General features: G+C 36.3%; 1 protein-coding gene across 4 annotated transcripts in view; it reads left to right on the top strand.

Annotated features, from left to right (window-relative positions):
* LOC123520731 (mediator of RNA polymerase II transcription subunit 23-like) overlaps nt 1-19,221 on the top strand; it is a 44,051-nt gene that overhangs the window by 22,515 nt on the left and 2,315 nt on the right. For 2 of the 4 annotated variants that reach the window (XM_045283287.1, XM_045283286.1), the window contains exons 18-27: nt 103-283; nt 726-868; nt 1,292-1,433; nt 1,639-1,738; nt 4,763-4,999; nt 8,468-8,627; nt 9,650-9,770; nt 10,518-10,684; nt 11,298-11,451; nt 14,165-14,347. In XM_045283287.1, the coding sequence (XP_045139222.1) occupies nt 103-283; nt 726-868; nt 1,292-1,433; nt 1,639-1,738; nt 4,763-4,999; nt 8,468-8,627; nt 9,650-9,770; nt 10,518-10,684; nt 11,298-11,451; nt 14,165-14,347 (1,588 nt within the window). Of the gene's footprint in view, nt 1-102; nt 284-725; nt 869-1,291; nt 1,434-1,638; nt 1,739-4,762; nt 5,000-8,467; nt 8,628-9,649; nt 9,771-10,517; nt 10,685-11,297; nt 11,452-13,724; nt 13,881-14,164; nt 14,348-19,221 lie in introns of those variants that run through there. The other 2 variants (XM_045283288.1, XM_045283289.1) reach the window with 2 other exon arrangements.

Below are 19,221 nucleotides of genomic sequence, written 5' to 3'. Positions count from 1 at the left end.
AAATGTTAAATTACTGCTCAACTCACAAGGAGAAAACTCTGTGGTTATGAATGATCATTCAATGTATATCTTTGTCTCTCTCAACACATGTTCACTCTATAGGGTGCTGGAACGAGTTGGACCACGCCAGCTTGCAGCTCATGTCCGAACACTCTGTGACTTCCTGGTGTTGGAATTTTCTAATAGTGCTGGAGGTCAGCATGTCACCAAGTATGTGGACACCATGAATGCCATTATCTGGATGTACAACATTGTGCCTATTGATCGCCTCATGCTCTGCCTGGTGAGTTTTTGTAGATAACATACAATGAAATACTTGTTTTTCTATGAATTATACCTTACATGGTAGGATACAGCCTACCTGCACTCTGCTTCTGTTGTGAAAGTTAAAAGTGCATCCTTGTACAGTCCCTCTATATATGAAAGTGTGAAATAGGAGTGTATGATTTTATGTAAATCAAGAGTTTTAAAATATATCTTCCCTCTATCTTGTTATATATATATATATATATATATATATATATATATATATATATATATATATATATATATATATATATATATATATATTTTTTTTTTTTTTTTTTTTTACAATTATATTAGGGATCAATTAGACAATGTGTCAGTGTCCAAGGGAAGATAAAAGAACAATAGAAGGAAAAGCAGTGGCTAGCCCTGTCTGTTCTTTAAAAAGATGATAAAATCTTATCTTTATATCTTTCCAGGCATTAAGGACTCAGGAGGGAAGTGAAGCACATGTTTGCTTCTTCATCATCCAGCTGCTGCTCCTAAAGCCAGCTGAGCTTCGCAACCGTGTTCAGGAGTTTGTCAAGGAAAACACACCTGACCACTGGCGACAGAACAACTGGTACTTATTATTATTATTATTGTTAGTGGTGGTGGTGATAGTTATGGTTATTATTTAGTAATTAATTTATTTTGATTTACCTGTCTATTTTCATGTGTGTCTGCCAAGAATAAATCAGTTACATTGCTTGTTAAGTAACTCCATGTCTTCCTAATTCATTATGGTAGGATGGACCTGGGAATGGTCTTAGTATGATCCAGAATGTAAAGATATCTTCTGTATCTTCCTCTCAAGATATCCAAATTATCTTAGTACTGCATCATTACACCAGATGTTCCATAAATGTTTGAACTACTTGTACTGTTCATATCATTCATATCTCAAGCACCTCTCAAATAATTTGAATTTTAGATTTCAGACTTATTTCATATTCTCTTCTCATATACTTACATCATTTATATCAGTGTTGTTTCTTCCCTACAGGTATGAGAAACATATGGCTTTCCATCGAAAATTTCCAGAAAAATTTTCCCCTGAGAGCATCTTGGCAGAGCAGGGCACACTAACTGCCCAGTACCAGACCTTGCCAATATACTTCTCAAATGTTTGCCTCAGATTTTTGCCAGTGAGTAATATGTGTGTAGTTTTGATTAAGGGTGCATTGGATGTGTAGAATTAATTTCACAACTTTGTGACATTTGAAAAGAACATGGCTAGTTGTAGTATTATGCCTAGAGATATACCCTAAATCTAAATTATTCTGTAATCCATAAATACTTTGTTTATTTCACTAGTCTGAATAATACATGTTTATATATTCTCCTTTATAGGTCTTGGACATCATCATTCATAGGTTTCTGGAGCTCCATCAAGTACATAAAAACTTGGAAACAATTTTGGAGAGGCTGGGAATGTTGTACAAGTTTCATGGTAAGTAGCACACAAAATTTCAACTATTTACTGTTTTGTTGATTAGATATGGTAGTGTAAATGGTCTTATTATGGAGAATACTGAATAAGAGCTTGATAATAGCAAATTCTGAGTTGTTGGTATAAGAGACTGATTGTGTGAAAGAAGAAAGTCAGATTTCAGGATTTTCAACTGCCATACAAACTACAGTACAATGGAAAAAGGTTACTAGTGATGTATCATATGATGGCATTGCCCTAAATTTAAGTTTTCAGTATGTATCTTAATATTTGTATGTAAAACATTGGAATTGATTTTATATTCTCTGAAGAGCTTGAGAGAAATCTTGTAGAATGTTGACAGTAAGTGTATTTGCATACTGTTGAAGTAAATGTGAATGGATGATTTGAATGCTTAAGTTTATAGTGTAATAGTTGAACTCAATGCAGCAGTTGAAGGTGTAGTTTGTATATATGATGTCCTTGGAAGGGACAAAAAGAGAAAGGTATTATGCTTTGAATAAAAGTAAGTGATTGCAGATACTTGACTTAAGAATATTTTACAAAGTGGACAATCAACAAGACTAAAGTTAAAGTAATGAAGTACATGAGAATACACAGTAGGAAGGTGAATGTTGGGTTGGATGAGAAGTAGCTTAAGGTATTTGTTGATTCCAAAGTATATGGTATGTAGGGTTGTTTCGTGTTATGAATGGAAAAAAAGATGTAAAGGCAATGTTTAGAGAGGTGAAGTAGGAAAGGTGTGGGATGTAACGATTAAAGCTTAGTTCTTGGTTTCTTGGATTGTAAATGGATGTACACTTAACCCTCTGCTGTCTCGCCTTCTTCTATTGCGTTTCATTGCAATTGCACATACTTAAAAAGCTGCACATATGTCTATATTGTGCACGAAATTACTGCTATCGTATGCCCGTCATTAAAAATTCCCTTGTTATGAAGTTACAAGGTAGTTGAGTTTTTCTATATACTTTTAGTGAGAAATAGTTCTTCACATTTGACTCAATGACATTTAGTGGTGAGAAATAACAGCAAGTTCATGATCATAACAAAACACATCATCACCATCACTGTTATGGGGGCAAAAGGGAAAAGATTGATCTATACAATCTCATACAAACTATAGGTGGTAGATTATGCCAAGGAGCATGGCAATAGAGCAGCAGCAAGGGCTTTAAGGCCACCACCTATGGAAATAAATAATTAAGTGTCTGGCAACAGCAAGACCAACTGAAGAGTGCAAGGAAAGATAATTATTTTCTGCTTGTGTAATGTTCTGCTAGAGTGCTTTCAACAATGCGTCTTATATACTTGTGTTTCCTTTATGGTGTTAAATACGCTAAATAAAAGGCTTTAAAATGTATGTTGCTATTATGAATCTTGATTAAGATTATTTTATGCTGTTGAACCTCAATAACTCGGAGCCCAATAACTTGAATTATGTGATAAGTCGGACTCTGACCGACCCAGGGGATAAAGTCCAAGTTGAACTGCCAATACGTTTTTTTTTTTTTTTTTTTTTTTTTTTTTTTTTTTTTTGACAATATAAAAAATCCAATTCCAATTAGAAATTGAATTTTTGTTGTAGTTTAAATGATACCAAACAAAAGTCAATCAGAGTTTATACTGTTTTTGTGAAAATTTTTTGAAATGTAAAAAAACCACTTCAAGATATTCATTCGCTCCTAAAGATTTTTCATAATTTCGTCCTTGTTTTGTTATTTGTGTTCATCTGATTGACATGAAATTTTCACAGATGATTGTGTATGCATTAGTGACTTCCTGGAGCATGATAAGATGATAACCCATCAGATCCCTGCTTCTCTAGATAATATTATTCATATTATTCACTCTTACATGAGGGTTGAAAAGGTGCCATCAGCAGTGTCATGGCAATCTGCTGTTTTGCTACTGAACTGAACACCCTCTGAATCATCATTAGTGTGTTGAAGTGAGATATGATACTGTGAAGTATTTATTACCCATCTGGTCCAGCTTTATACCTCTTTCTCTACATAATCTTTTTGTATTAGTGTTATTGTGAGAGTTGTTTGATGTACAGTTGTGATGATGAAGGTAGTGAGAAAAAACAGTGTTTGAAAAGATGATAGCAGTCTTATGATATAGAGAGATGGTTTAGAAGGATGGCAGTGAGGCGTGGTGGGTCTTGTAGGGAGAGAGGAGGCAAGGATTCAAGGTCCAGCTGTCTCCCAATGATACATTTGTTTATTTGTTTCTTGTTGTCTTCTCTTCTTGAAGTTTCTGATTCTAATCTTCATCAATTTATGCCTGTAAGAATCTTATTTCTGATGCCTGTCCATGTACTGTGTAGGGTTTGAGTCAGGTTATGACGCAACCTACGAGACATTTAAAAATGGCTTCCTGGTGGTATTTAATCATCAAAGAATAAACTACACCATCTGGCAAATTAGGTTCTGAAGGTTTTGGAGAGACAATAATCCCAAAATTATGAATCCTCCCAAAATTAAATAAATAAATCCTGCACCTTTTTTTTTTTTTTTTTTTTTTTTTTAGGGGTGGCAATTCGTATAAGTCGGACATTCACGTTTGACCAACCTTTCCCCCTGTTAGTCCAAGTCAGCAAGGGTCAACAGTACTGTATTGTTCCTTCATTTTTATACTATTATATGGCATAAAAGTTGAACAAAAAGTGACAAAAAAATGACATCTTGGAGGTCCTTTTGTCAGTTTGAATAATCACCACAGGTTTTCCACTTTGGCTATCACACAATAATAGATGCTGCAAATTAGTCGCAATATCAGATGGTTGAATGTAGTTGTATTAACAGCATCTTGAGAATGAAGCATTGACTTAAGACTACTTCCAAATTATTCTTTTAAAATTGCTGTCCATGCATCAAGTTGCACACATCCATTTTTCTTGCATGAAAACATTTCTTCACACTATCCACTCACTTCATTCATGGTCTATGCTTTAGCCTTACAGTTACCCTGCTCCTGGTAAATTTTTTTTACCATTATTATTCAAGTTCCTCCCGATTTCAGACCGCCCCATCACTTACTTGTACAACACACTTCACTATTATGAGAACAAACTTCGAGAGCGTCCTAACTTGAAGCGGCGTCTAGTGGTGGCTGTCATCATGTCCCAGCAAGAGATCAGACCCCAGGGATGGGCACTCACAGAAGCATACCGACAGTATCTTGCCCATCCACCTGATGACATCACTTGGAATCCAGAACTCTCCTACTACACAGCTCTTGTCAGACGTTTAGTCAACAGTATCCTTTTTATTATCAGTCTGATATTCTTTTCTTTATATTTTGTGTGTTTTATTCATTATACAGTATTTGTTGTTCCAATTCCTGGACTATGCTTAGGAACAATTTATGCCCTCATTAGCAATGAGTGAATGATAGTAGTCTCATGACGTGACAGATGCCCAAGAGTCAAACTATGACTATCTGACAAAGTGGGCAGCGTATGACCGACCGAGTAAAGCGGGGACGTGAAGCATCATATAAGCAAATTATAAGTATTAATAGTAATAATGATGACAATGATAACAATAATAATAAAAAGAATTAAATTACACACATCGTCACAATGCCCCTTCGCCTCATGACATCAGGGTAAAGGATCTCCCAGCTTCAGGGAGAAACATATAGACTTGACACTACAGTGAGAGTATTTACAAAATATATTTTTATTTCATTATTGCTTTATTCTTGTGTTTATTTTATTTATGTAACATGTTTTATTACTTTAAGCAATAACTATTTGAATACAATATTTCATGGTTTTTAGGGGACATGTATATAATGGTCTTGGATTGCATATCTATTTTCTGTATTGAAGCTAAGTTCACTCTGATTTGTTTTCAGAAATGGTATAACTAAATTGTCTTATCAGTAGTTTTGGTAAAGAAATTTTGAGAGTATTGTTTTATCTTTTTATCATTTAGAAGAGGTGTGATGAAGTGTAATCAAGTAAGGTCTGAAGTGCTTATAGAGTCAACTCTCAATTAACATGAGTTTGAATAACACAATTTTAATATAATGCAACTCAATATTAAAGGAGATATGATTAGATAACGTAATTTGTTCTATTCAACGCAGGTAAACTAAACTCAATGACATCATGCTTACCTTTGGTGCTTCTGAGGGGAACAACGCTAAAACATTCCCGATCTGATTCTTAAACAATGTCTTCCACCTTCATCAATTGAAGGATACCATCCGGGAGATATTGGTATTCTTAAGAGCAAACTCTACCTTCCCACAGCTTGGGAAGGCAATGATCAGGCAGGATATACCTTCGCTGCAAAGGTAAACCAAGACCTGTGTCTTTGTCATTATCTTTACATAAATTTTGCCTAAATACCTATTATTATTAGTTTTTTTAATGAATTAATTGACTTCAGAAACCTAAAAATATATAGGTTATCATTCTAACAGCTTACTTTACAAAAATTATGATCAGAACCAAACCCAGGGGTGGAATCCACGAAACAAAGCCTTAGTGAACAAACAGGTCTGAGTAACAACAACATCGCTGCTTCAATGACCGCATCTCCATCTCCCAAGTTTTCTATCAGAATTCTACTTAGCTTATGATCACTTGTATGTCTTTATTGCTTGATAAGTACCATGTTTGATGGCTCATAGGACACATGGGCTCATAAGACTTACCCAGTTTTGGCAGACTGAAATAAAAAAAATAAATAAATAAAAGATAAATGAGCAGATTCAAGCTCTAAATATGAAGTGAAGGATTTCACCTGACATTTGAAGACTCTCACATGCATTTAGATTATTATTAGATCCCAATATTTTGCATTAAAAAACTAATATTTGCTAGTAGCCTACGTATCAATCCTGTTGTGAGATGTAAACATGTACCTGTCATATGGTGTCGACAGTGACTGTGAGAGACTACAGGGGTAGTAATCATATTTTTTTCTTTTTTATCATCATTATACACATAATTTTGATATAGTATTTTAGTACATTTTCAAAGCAAATGAATGTGTGAATACAGATTTACCAACCTTATTTTCTAAAACATATTTAAAATATTCATTACTTTTCCAAAACAAAAGAAAGTGTGAAAATATTTTTTCTATTCATCATGAAATTTAGTACAATTGTATTTTTTTTATTAAAATTTAAATAAGTGAAAATAGATTCATCATACTGTAAAGAATGCAGTGAAGCTTGCCCATGTCACCGGGTTCAGCGAGTAACTGACTGCATGTTTTGTTTTAGTACATGCAGTGCATGGTGCACAGTCATTTAAGCAAATTCATCCTGACTGGCATCATTCTATGGGAATTACCAGTAAGTATGACCTATTATATATTGTTACATTGAAAGAGTTGTTTTGTGATGTAGTACCAATCATCACTATCTTTACATGTGTGAAGATGTCTAAGGTTTGATTTTAGAGCCTCTGTTGCCATAGATTTCCACCAACCACTGCCTCAATGCTGAACCTTGGCCGCATATGACGCAGGTTTATTTCCTGAGACTTTTTGTGGAGAAAAGGTGTGGCTTATGAGCCCTTCAAATATGTACCCATTTATGTAGATAGCTGGTGGATTGTCTTCTTCCCATAGCCTGCACAGTTGAAAGAGGTGATAATCATTCCCATGTTAAGGCCAGACTATATGGCCATCTGTGCTTTTACTTAGAAGCACTTTTCCTAGCTCACCAAATCTTTTAGTAAATTATGCTCTGCAGTAGTAATATGTTTGGTTCTCATAAAATTTCCCATGTTGCCTGTGGTGGAACAGTGAGGCAGTATGGTCTGGATTACATGGCTCTGTCAGCTGAGTTGATGGTAAACAAACAGTTTCTGCTACCAGCCACCACCAAATTATACTCATGGTGTATTTCGTTAAACGCACTAATAATAAACTTATGAATATGGGATAACGTTCCTGGCATATAAAAGCACATGACAAATTACGTTGAATCCTCTTAATTTCCCAGACAAGAAAGATGCACAGGTGAGAGCATGTGTTTTTATTGTTTCCGTGACCTATTGATATACAGTGGTACCTCGAGATACGAAAGCTTCTGTATACGAAAATTTCATTTTACGAAATGATATGTGAAGATTTTTTCGCTTCATATTACGAAAAATTACTCGGCATACGAAAGATATGAAGCAAAACTCAAAATTTCCGTGTGCAAAAAATTTTTAAATTCGCGCCACACAAGTCATCTTCTTGTGCAGTTTAATGACATTTGCCTGAGTCATTTCAGGAACATATTGAAAAGTAGGCAGAAACAAAGTTTCTTGGATCGTTATTTTATTTTGTTTATTTGTTTATTTTTTATAGACTTTCCCAGTGGTCAGGATTGTAACCTCCCCTTTATCTTTGTTTTTTATGGGAAAATTTCCTTTGAATGATGCAATTTTGAATAACATGACATCTCTAGGAATGTAATCCTTGTGTTAATTGAGAGTTGATTGTACTGGAGTAGTTTGACAATATAGATGAAACATTTAAAGAGGTTATGTATCTTGTGGAGTCATAGTGTAATATGTTGAACCTTGAAAGCACGTTGATGCGCTTAGATAAACATCTTTATTTTCCACATTTTGTTTCTGAATTTCTATTTATTGTGAGTATATTTAGTAATGGTTTTCACAGAGTTAGAACGATTACTTATTACTTCAAAAATTATCAGTAACCACAATATATTAGAATTTTTCAGTTTTTTCCTTAAACCTAATAACAGCCATGCAGGGTAAGCCAATATTCCCATCTATTGAGTGGCGCTTCAATGAGTTTGCCAACAGTGGTGCCCATGCCTTGCACGTAAGCTGTGTAGAATTGATGGCCCTGCCCAGCAACCCCACCATTGTAGCCAACATGCTGCTTAATGTACTGTTTAAAGGGTAAGTGTCTCAATCATTCATGCTAAAGTATGTCTTTCTGTTTGGAATTCCATGTCATTTTATGTTCCTAAAATTGGTCACTGACTGGTATGCATTTTTTAATATATTAATTTGAATGATATATTAGTTCGAAGGATACATTTTGCTTGATTTCATTTGTCATTTTTTATTTCCTTTGATTATCACTTTCACAAGATATAGGGAGGCAGTGGCAAAGCGGATAAGGTGGTGAGTGTGGGATTGGACAGACGATCATGCGTAGGTTCGAATCTCACCACATACCACCTTGAAACTTTGCCATTTGTTGAGTGGTTTAAAGTTACCTACATGTCACCATGATACCCAGGTTCTCAGTGGTTACACCAAATATGCACTTGAGTGGTAATATGGACACTAATATAGGTACCACTATAAATAAAATTGCCTGCGCCACTAATCGGTGGAAGCTGAACAGCACTTCCAATACTCTTCAAGTATGCCTACAGGTGCTATAGGCTATGACATTAAAAAAAAAAAAAATATATATATATATATATATATATATATATATATATATATATATATATATATATATATATATATATATGATTTTTTTTCTAATAATACAAAATTTGTGTGGAAGAATAATAAAATCAGTGCTGATAAAGTTCATAGTTCATATTGTTTTCCAATCACATATGGTCTGTCCAAGGAATCATGACTCATTAAAATACTGTAGTACCTTGGGTTACATCCTTAATCTATTCCATGATCCAGGGTGCAATCTGTTTTGGGTGCAGGTCTGATTTTCATTTTCCATTGAAATCAATAGAACATTCATTATTGTATTTCATGGCAAAAAAAAAATAATAATATCCCTAATATATTCACTTAGATTGTGGAATGGTAGTAATGTAAGGTATCTGTGCTCAAGTAAACAAGAATACTTTATAAACACATATTGGAAAATCTGTGTATTAGAAAAAGGCAGGGGCAGGGCAGATGTAACCTAAGGTGCCACTGTATAGTTTCCCTTGTTTCAGGTACTGCGATATTCCTCAGGGAGAATTAGAGGAATGGATCAATGCCATTGGCCTCATTCTTACCTGGCTTCCAGAGCCATACTGGATTGTTGTCCATGACCGCATTATTGAACTGCTGCAGGTGGGTATAGTGCTTTTATTTATGTACATGATAGAGATTGGCTAGAGGAAGTGTAAAGTGTTATAGTGTTCTTCAATGTAATATATACAGTGTACATTAACAAGAATAACCTTGGAATATTAGTACTTTGAAATCTCTGAGATATGAGGGAACACAATGATTAGAATTGGGCAGACATTAAATTAGTGTTTACTCACTTGTGTCTGAAGGAGTGATTGTGTTTTAGCTTGTGTGAGAAAACTATTTTGACCCATACTCTTGTGATATAATGAATTGAATTTAACTAATGATGTTTTGATGTGGACCTAGCTAATTGCAGTGTAACTTGCAATTAGCTTCAGTATTATCAGTTCATGTAGTAGCTTTGAGTATTTTATGGTGGTGTTAAGAAGAATGATGAGATAGTAGATTAGCAATGAGAATAATGTGGTCATATGTGCACTGTGAAAGATGAAGGCCACACCTGGAATGAGTGGTAACCAATGTGAAGAGAGCATTAAATGAGAAGAATGACTGCAAAGCAAGCAATAGTGATTGTACATGATATAGGTGTGTGTGTGTGTGTGTGTCATCCCATTTGGGGTTGCTGACCTGATATATATATATATATATATATATATATATATATATATATATATATATATATATATATATATATATATATATATATATATATATATTTTTTTTTTTTTTTTTTTTTTTTTCTAATGTTAGACAGTTTGGTTACCAGCAATATTTTCCTTCCAGACATCCAATCTCACCTCTTCTGGGAATGGTACTCTCAACCCCTTCACCATGCTGAACCTACATCAGCTACAGTCTTCTTTCAGTGATACAAGTGCTGCCCTCACATTAGCTCTTGTCCATTCCTTCTGGCATCATGCCTCCTTTGGTCAAGTTGGCCGCATTCCTCAGTAAGTTGTTTGAATTCACTTTATAACAGTTGTAACCATGAGCTGATCACTGTTACAGACAAGGCATGAGTGTGCCATAGATATCCACTTAATGTTGATTTCTCTTGGAAGGACTACAGCTTCAGTATGAGAGACCCATTTCCATGTCTGGTATAGAAGAATACTTCTCCCCTCCCCCCCTCTCTCTCTCTCTCTCTCTCTCTCTCTCTCTCTCTCTCTCTCTCTCTCTCTCTCTCTCTCTCTCTCTCTCTCTCTCTCTCTCTCTCTCTCTCTCTCTCTCTCTCTCTCAACATGAACCTTCCAAACTTTGGTTCATATAGCCTGTTCCTGTGCTATACATGATAAAAGTGGTTCCCAAAACAACAGTGAGTTTTATATATATATATATATATATATATATATATATATATATATATATATATATATATATATATATATATATATGATATGTATAATATTCTGAAGGTAAAGTGTATGTACTGAGGCATGGAGAATTACAAGAAGAGGAGATATCATGAAAATGTTGGCATGATGAGAATTTTTTTGTAAGAATAATGGAAGTTAATCATTTCCACTTAGCAAAAGCTGACATTGCATATGATATTAATTTCAGATTGATGAGGGAAAGGATCAGACCAATTCTAACTACAGAGGAGCAGTTGGTAGTGGTGTGTCACCTAATAGGGCCTTTCCTGCAGCGCTTCAACAGTGAGCTGGCACGCAAGGTGTTTGATGTCACTATTGAACTTTATGAAGCTGTGGCAAAGGTTAGTGATCTTACAGTTGACAGCTTAATTATAATCTTTTATTATTCATTATATAGTGGAGAGTGTAGTATCAGAAGCATGTTGTGCGAGCACGACACCGTCAAAGCACAACTGGACAACCACCATGGCATTTTGTGAAAGGTTCCATTGAAAACTAATGGAGATAACTAGTTGTAGTGTGATATGATAAATGAGTCGGGGCTGCCTTGCTGTATCTTTATTGAATGATTCAGCTTGAAATTCAGTAGTAATCTAAACAAACATGTTCATGAAAAATCATTCCCCTAAACACACCTGGGAACACCAGACAGGGATCGTTGTATATTATAAATACATCATTATATTTTCATATAAATGAATTGATCAATTAACTCACAATATGACCACCCACTCTGAGCCATGAACACACTGCTGCCGACTTCGCACCAGTATACCCTATCTGCCATACCTACTGCAAATTTACACTGAATCTAGTATCAGTTCCTTATTGTAATTTCCATCAACAGATATTATTCTATCAGTAAGACGCCCATCAACAGGTATCCTTATATCAGTAACACACTCATCAACAGGTATCCTTATATCAGTATCACAGCCATCAACAGTTATCAGTAACACGCCCTTCAACAGGTATCTGTAGAACATGTACAATATATGTCTAACTTATGCACAATAATCTTCAAGATGACATGTAGGTACTTCACTAGGCCAGCTACTGTCTGACTGCAACGCCTCCTGCCCTAGCACATGTCTGTCCTCGTACACAGCTATATCCATGTTGCCCAACGGATATAAAGTGTAACTTTCTCTGAATTGCTTAACAAAAACTACCTCCAGGGTATACACTTGATCACTTACAATATTTTAGTCCAGATTCCACTTCATTATAATATACAATACACCTATAGCACATCCTAATACCAAATCCTTCGCTCTAACACAACCCACACTGATGCATCAAATCAACCAATCACAGACAGGATTACACGTTTCTGCATTCCCCTCTCACTGAAATTTGAAGCCCCCAAAAAAAAAAAAATACAATACAATTGTTAACTTCCAAAATGCACATAACAATAATCCAATACAACAAATTCTTAACCATACAATAATCATAACCAATTAAAGACAAATAGTACATCCATTATTATGATAATCATAATACACTAGTGTAAACACCAGTGTCCAACTCTAGTATCCTCATGTGAAAGGAGCCCTATATATGCATATTTCTCTTCAGTCCTATATAGTGTTTTAACCACCATTCCCCCAATCCTCCCTTCTCAACCCCCATCCCCATCTTCTCCAACCTCACCTTGCCCATCTCAACATATCTGACTCACAGTGAACTTCACCTACTACTCCTCCTCTCTCACACCTCTGAATTTTGCTGCTATTTCTCATCTCTTCCTGTCTTTCACCCTCATACCTCACCTCCCTCAACCTACCTTATTTCTTTCTCACCACACTGGGCCTCATCTGGCCTTCCCTCTCCATTCATTCCCAGTCAACTCTCTGTTGGTACTTGTTTAGTTCCTTAAAATCTACCCTAAGTCAGCTACTTCATTAGTGGTTTTACTTCTAAAAGCTGCATCACTTTTTAATTTGTACCTAATTTTAACAGCAGTCATTGTTACCTAGCTGCCTTCCAACATCTACCTGTATAACTGTTAGAATTAGATACTTAATATTACTCCGCATTTTTGGTTTTAAGATTACCAGTTAAAAAAAAAAATATCATGATTTGCCTTAAGGAATTCCTCTCCTTCACTGTTACTTACCATCAGGCTCCAGTCAACACTCCTAAAATTTTAATTTCCTACCACACATACCTGATTGTAGCTGCCTGCTCAATTTATCTCCAACCATAGTTAGGAGTAGATTTCCTTTGTTGCATTCAGTGGCTAGTACTCTAATCCCTCCATTGTTTCTAATTTTATCCAAAGTCTGTCTAAACTTCATGAATAGCTCCTCACTCCTGGCATTACTTCATTTTCTCCAGCCCTGAAAAAGACAATGGGTTTGGTCCCATCCTCTGAAGCACGTGTCTAGCCGATCTACTACCTTTCCTATCCTCGCCTCTGACAAACACACCCTTATTCTACATTTCTTATCTCTGGCACAAAATGTACTACTTAAGTGCCTAATTTGATGATCAACAAGCAGAAGCAGTCTACCTTTGGGTAGAGTAACTGTGTCTGTCCCCTCTTTCTTCTCCATATCTCTTCCCACCATATCCACCTATACCTCTGTCTGCCACAATCGTCCCTCAGGTGTCGAAATCCTCTCATAGAACTCATCCTTCAAGTCTGAGATCCTCACACAAAACTCAGCCTCCAGCTCTAAGACCTTTGCAGTGAAGAACAGAAGAACAAACACAATTAAATGACTCGGCAGGAAAACTACTATGTCACGTAACAGTTCATAAGCTAGCTATAGCATCAGGTCACTGGTCAATAAACACAGATGTGTTTGTTCTTTTGTTGGGAACTTCAATCTGAAACTTTTGTCTTGATTAATGTGAAATATTACAGATAATCTAAAAATTCATCTTTTATTTTTTTCATGTGGTTACCAATCTTTCTATTATTGATGATGATAGTGTTTTTCCCATATCAGTTTTCTCCACATTGAATTGGAACTATGAAAATTGTTGGAATCTTTTAGTTATCTTAAGTTTTATAAAAACTCCATCGTATTTTCACCCCACCAGGTTGATCGCAGTGTGACAGAACTGAAGTACATGGATCCCATTTGTGATGTGCTGTATCACATCAAGTACATGTTTACTGGAGATTCCATCAAAACTGATGTGGAAGGCATCATCCGAAGCCTGAGACCAGCTCTGCAAAGACGGCTTCGTTTCATTACACATCTCAATCTCGACTCTATTGAGGTTTGATTTGGATCAGAATCCACTATACATGTTAAGATGTTGTTTTCTCATGGCAGAGAGGGAGAGAGAGAGAGAGGGGGGTGATGAGGAGAAGAAGAAAGGAGGAGGAGGAGGAGTAGGAAGAGAAGAGGGAGAAGGAGGAGGAGGAGGAGGGATGGATGAAAAGGAGAGGGGCAGGTGGAGGAGGAGGAGGAGAAATACAAAGGAAAGTCAAACAGCAACAGACCTCTTGGTCCTTTCAAGGCTGTTTGGTAACTACTTCTAACTAGCTACAGAGAAGAGAGACAGGACAGTACAGGAGAAGGCTCCTCCTCACCCACTACTCCCTCCAGCTTTTGCTGGCATGGAAAATAGTTTGGAAAATTACAGTGGAGACTCAATACTCGAACTTAATTCGTTCCAAATGGCAGTTCGAGTATTAAAAAGTTCAACTATTGATACCTATAAATCAGGTACAGTGCTTACTCCAATTTTGTAAGAAATTGTGAGTCGCAAATTTGGAAATCGCAAAATTGCAAGTATTATTCCTATGGGAAAAATTGAATATGGTGGACCCCCTCGTCCATGGTCGCCTAATTTTTCAATATTTTCGTAATATTTTGCCCATATTTATATCACATATATATTGAGCCAGGTATCTTTCCATATGAATGATCACAGTGTTTGTACAATGGCTAAGAGAATCTAAAATCTGTCCACCATAGGTTTTTACAGCTTTTTCAATTTTCTCACTGTTTTTAAACACCATTCTCACAGTTGATTCCCCCACACCAAACTCTCTGGAAATATCACAGTTCCTTTTTCCATCTCTTTTCATCTTGATTATCTTCATCTTCTGCTCCAAAGTTAGCCTAATGTTTTCCTTGGTTGGTGGCGCCATGTCGCACAAAGTCGAGCACAAGGATTCCTTCAAATTTGCAGAGAGAACTCCGTGGAAGTGTACGTAAACAAATGGAAGGCGGGAGGGAATGGGGCAGTGTTGCCAGATGAGCTTTGTTGAATTCCCGCCAGATTTTTATGAAAACTAGCCAAAAACCACCAAACTATGATAAATATAATATAAATATGATAATATAGTATAATATGATAAATATGAATAAATTAATAAAATATTGCATATATAACACAGTAATATATAATTTGCAGGAACGCTCTCCACTCGCCACCACTCGCAATACCGGGAGAAAGGAGCAAGATGGGGAAATTTAAAAAATAGCAATTTTTGGTCCTTGGTCGCAAAATTGGCATATCGCAAAATTTGAACTCACAAAATTGGAGTAAGCACTGTAATTTGTTCCAGCCCTTGTCAAACCCAAGTTTAGAAAAAAGCAGTGGTTTAATTTTGCAGTCGCCGCTAGCACTGATGCATTGAAGCAGAGTTAGCCTGTCTTTCATAGGCTTGTGTCCTGGTAAACATTTCTCTTCCTTTGTTATATAGATCATGTTTGGTAGTTTTTTTTTTTTTTTTTTTTTTTTTTTTTCAAAATGGGCCAGTTTCACCACAATTAAAGATCTGTTGTGGGCTTAAGTGCTCTTTATCCACAAATTTCTTAAATTCAGACACAAATTACTCAGTGGCAACTCTGTCAGCACTTGCAGCCTCACCATGCCTCACAACAGAATGAATTTCACTTCTTTTCTTCAAATTCCGAAACCACCCTTATTGGGATTTTTAGCTCGTGCTAACTCGGGAGGTTTGGTGAGAAACACACAAAATAGCCTGTATTCACATACTGATTACACTTGGTAATTCAATAAATGAGTGAGAACAAATGGCGTTCTGCCCCCAAGCAACTCTTCCTCTTTGCAATGCAAAAAAACAGAAGTCTTTACATGCTATGGTTATCAAAATATCACAGGTTTAGTGAGGTGGTATCATCAGTGTACGTGGCCTTGCGTCCAATCGGGCCCAGCAGCCTTGGCTTGAGCGATAGAAAACGGGCCCCTTGTATCCTCTCTCTCTCTCTCTCTCTCTCTCTCTCTCTCTCTCTCTCTCTCTCTCTCTCTCTCTCTCTCTCTCTCTCTCTCTCTCTCTCTCTCTCTCTCTCTCTCTCTCTCTCTCTCTCTCTCTCTCTCTCTCTCTCTCTCAATCATAATGTTTGCAAAGTGATCCAATTTGTATATTTTTTGCAAAAAAAAAAAGATATATAAAATACAATAGGATTTGCTGGTGGGGGTGGTGGAATGTCCTCCCTGTCGGTGGTTGAACCTCCTATATCCGTATCAGAGCCCAGAACATCACTATCTTGGCTCTCTATTGTTGTAGAAACTGTAAATTCTAAAGCCCTTCTGATACCACTCTCATTCAAAAGTATTCTCCCCGCAACATGGCGAAAGACCCGAGGTGTAGAAATAAGGCGCGCACGGGAGAGGTGGCGGAATCGGACAGCGTGAAATCACTGTCGCTCATCGCTCCCACCGTCCATCATGGGAGTTGGTGACACAATGATGTATAGGATATATTTACTCCTGATGAGTGTTGCCAGCTCACAAAAAAAAAAAAAAAAACAGGAAGAAAATAGCCAAAATATAGCCCAAAAACGCCTAAATGCGTATCGATGTGCACCGAGTCTTGCGTGATGAATGTCTATCAATGTGTCCCGAGTTTTAGGGGTTAAAATCATCATTGGAGTCAGATGCAGTATCAGAAATAAGATCATGATGCAGCAGCCTAGCCTTCGCACAAATTATGCCCTCTGACAAAGAATCACCAGCCATCTGCCTTTGGTTTATCCAATCAACAGTTTTTCCATTTCTTCCACTGCCACAGGTCGCTTAAATTGCCTTTTCACACCAATCGCCACATCAACTCTTTTAATGAGCTCTGTCTTCTTCAGTATTGTGGCTACTGTAGATTTAGCCATACAGTACTCAGCTGCAAGATCGGTTATTCTTCCTTTTTTATCGTATTCATCAATAATCTCCTTTTTCCTTTCAATGGTTGTCACTACATTCTTTCTTGTAGGCTTATTCTCACCACTAACAAGCCTCTTCGGTGTCATTGTAAGCTTCTAAATGCAAAAAAAAAAAAAAACTGCGAAGAGAAAGTGCAGGACAATGTTATTCTTACGACAGCGAAGGATCAACTGGCTGTGGTGGGGACGGTGGGAAGGATGAAAGCCGAGGACAATGTTATTCTTACGACAGCGAAGAATCAACTGGCTGCGGTGGACCGGTGGGGCGGCGGGAAGGATGAAAGCGCAGGACAATGTTATTCTTACGACAATGAAGGATCAACTGGGTGTGGTGGGGCAGCGGGAAGGATGAGGCCTTTTTTTGTTTACAGCCACGTGGACAGACGTTCAACTGATAGGTATTTTTTTAGAATATTAAGTCAAACTTTTGCGTTCAACTATTGAAAGGTTCGAGTATTGAGTCTCCACTCTAATAGATTCAGTGTTTGACATATTGATGTAAGGTAAAGTTACTTCTTGTGACTGCTCCATATTTTAGGATAACAAAACAGCTGTATTTAAAGTATTATATTAAGTGATGTACAATGCCTAGAAAATATTCATGCCAGGATTACATAGTATCAGTGTTAGTTTAACTTGAATGATGAAACAAACAGGAAAAATAAGTTGTGTTAATATTGCCAGTAAAATCACTTAGTGCATTGGTGAGGAAATAGTACTGTAGTGTTGAGTGCAAACCAAAGTTTTATGTAGTTGTTTTGCCTTAAGCTAAGGAAAAGGTATATACTTTAACAATTTAATCTCGTGACACAATGCAAGGTGTTGTCAAACATTTTGGAGTGGTCTGTAATATTACCATGTCCCTTATCATTCAATTTCTTCAGTGCACTCAGTTTTTTGTCATTATCATTTCATTTCTCCATTGCACTCACATTCTTTTTGCTGGCAATAATTATAGAGATTTTTTCCAGGCATCACACATCACATCAGTAGAACACTTTTGAAATACAGCCATTTGCTTAGCCAAACTAAAAAGCAGTTATGAAATATTACTCTCCCTTATGTCAATCTATCAAACACTGAATCCAGTATCTAATTTGTTCACTTTATTCCAGCAGACTTTCAGAACAAGGAGCAAGTTGCCAATTTGTTCAATATGACACTCACATTGTCAGGAGTCCTAATCACATGCTGCAGATTTTATTCAAATTTTTTTATCAGTTTTAATTTTAAAGATCTACTCTGAATTATACAGGGTATAACATGAGTTTCTACAACTATTTCTAAGAGATGAAAGTACAAGTTCAGTAGGAAAAATCCTACACACAACTGCACTTTGAGGGTTTGTTTAGCCATGGGGTGTAATTCAAATGTGGAGGTGTGATAGATACAACAGCTGTGCCAAGCAGCTGTTGTATGTCATATAAACACAATCAGTACTACAGTAAGTCCTCATTATACGGTAGTTCTTTATCCGGTAAATTCACATTTACGGTATTTGGAAATTAGTACCCTCGATTCAATATACGGTAAGAAAAATTCACAGATACGGTATCCGCTCATGTCATCCAAGAGGGCCCAGCGTGGGGGAGCAGGGATGATGACGTCATCCACATCACACCTCCCTGCCGCTCACAGTACCGACTTTAACTTGACTACCCTTGGAGCCTGTTATCTCTTCCCCTTCTCTTTTTTTTTTTTTTTTTTTTTTTTTTTTTTTCTGCATTACATATTACATGCATTACTAATTAGATGAATGAATGGAATATTAAAGGGTCTATTGTAAGCACAAATATATTCATAATAATTATGGCAAACAGTAGTCATAATACAAAGAAAAATTAAGTTCACACCATTCATAATGTTAGCATAAATATTCAATATTTGTTATTGAATATAATCCACTTAATCATAACATAAACAGCAAAGGAAAACAGGAAATATAGTCCTAGTGAAAAA

The sequence above is a fragment of the Portunus trituberculatus genome, chromosome 47 (assembly GCF_017591435.1).
Source record: "Portunus trituberculatus isolate SZX2019 chromosome 47, ASM1759143v1, whole genome shotgun sequence".
NCBI classification, from domain to species: domain Eukaryota; kingdom Metazoa; phylum Arthropoda; class Malacostraca; order Decapoda; family Portunidae; genus Portunus; species Portunus trituberculatus.
This window is presented reverse-complemented; position numbering and strand designations above follow the sequence as displayed.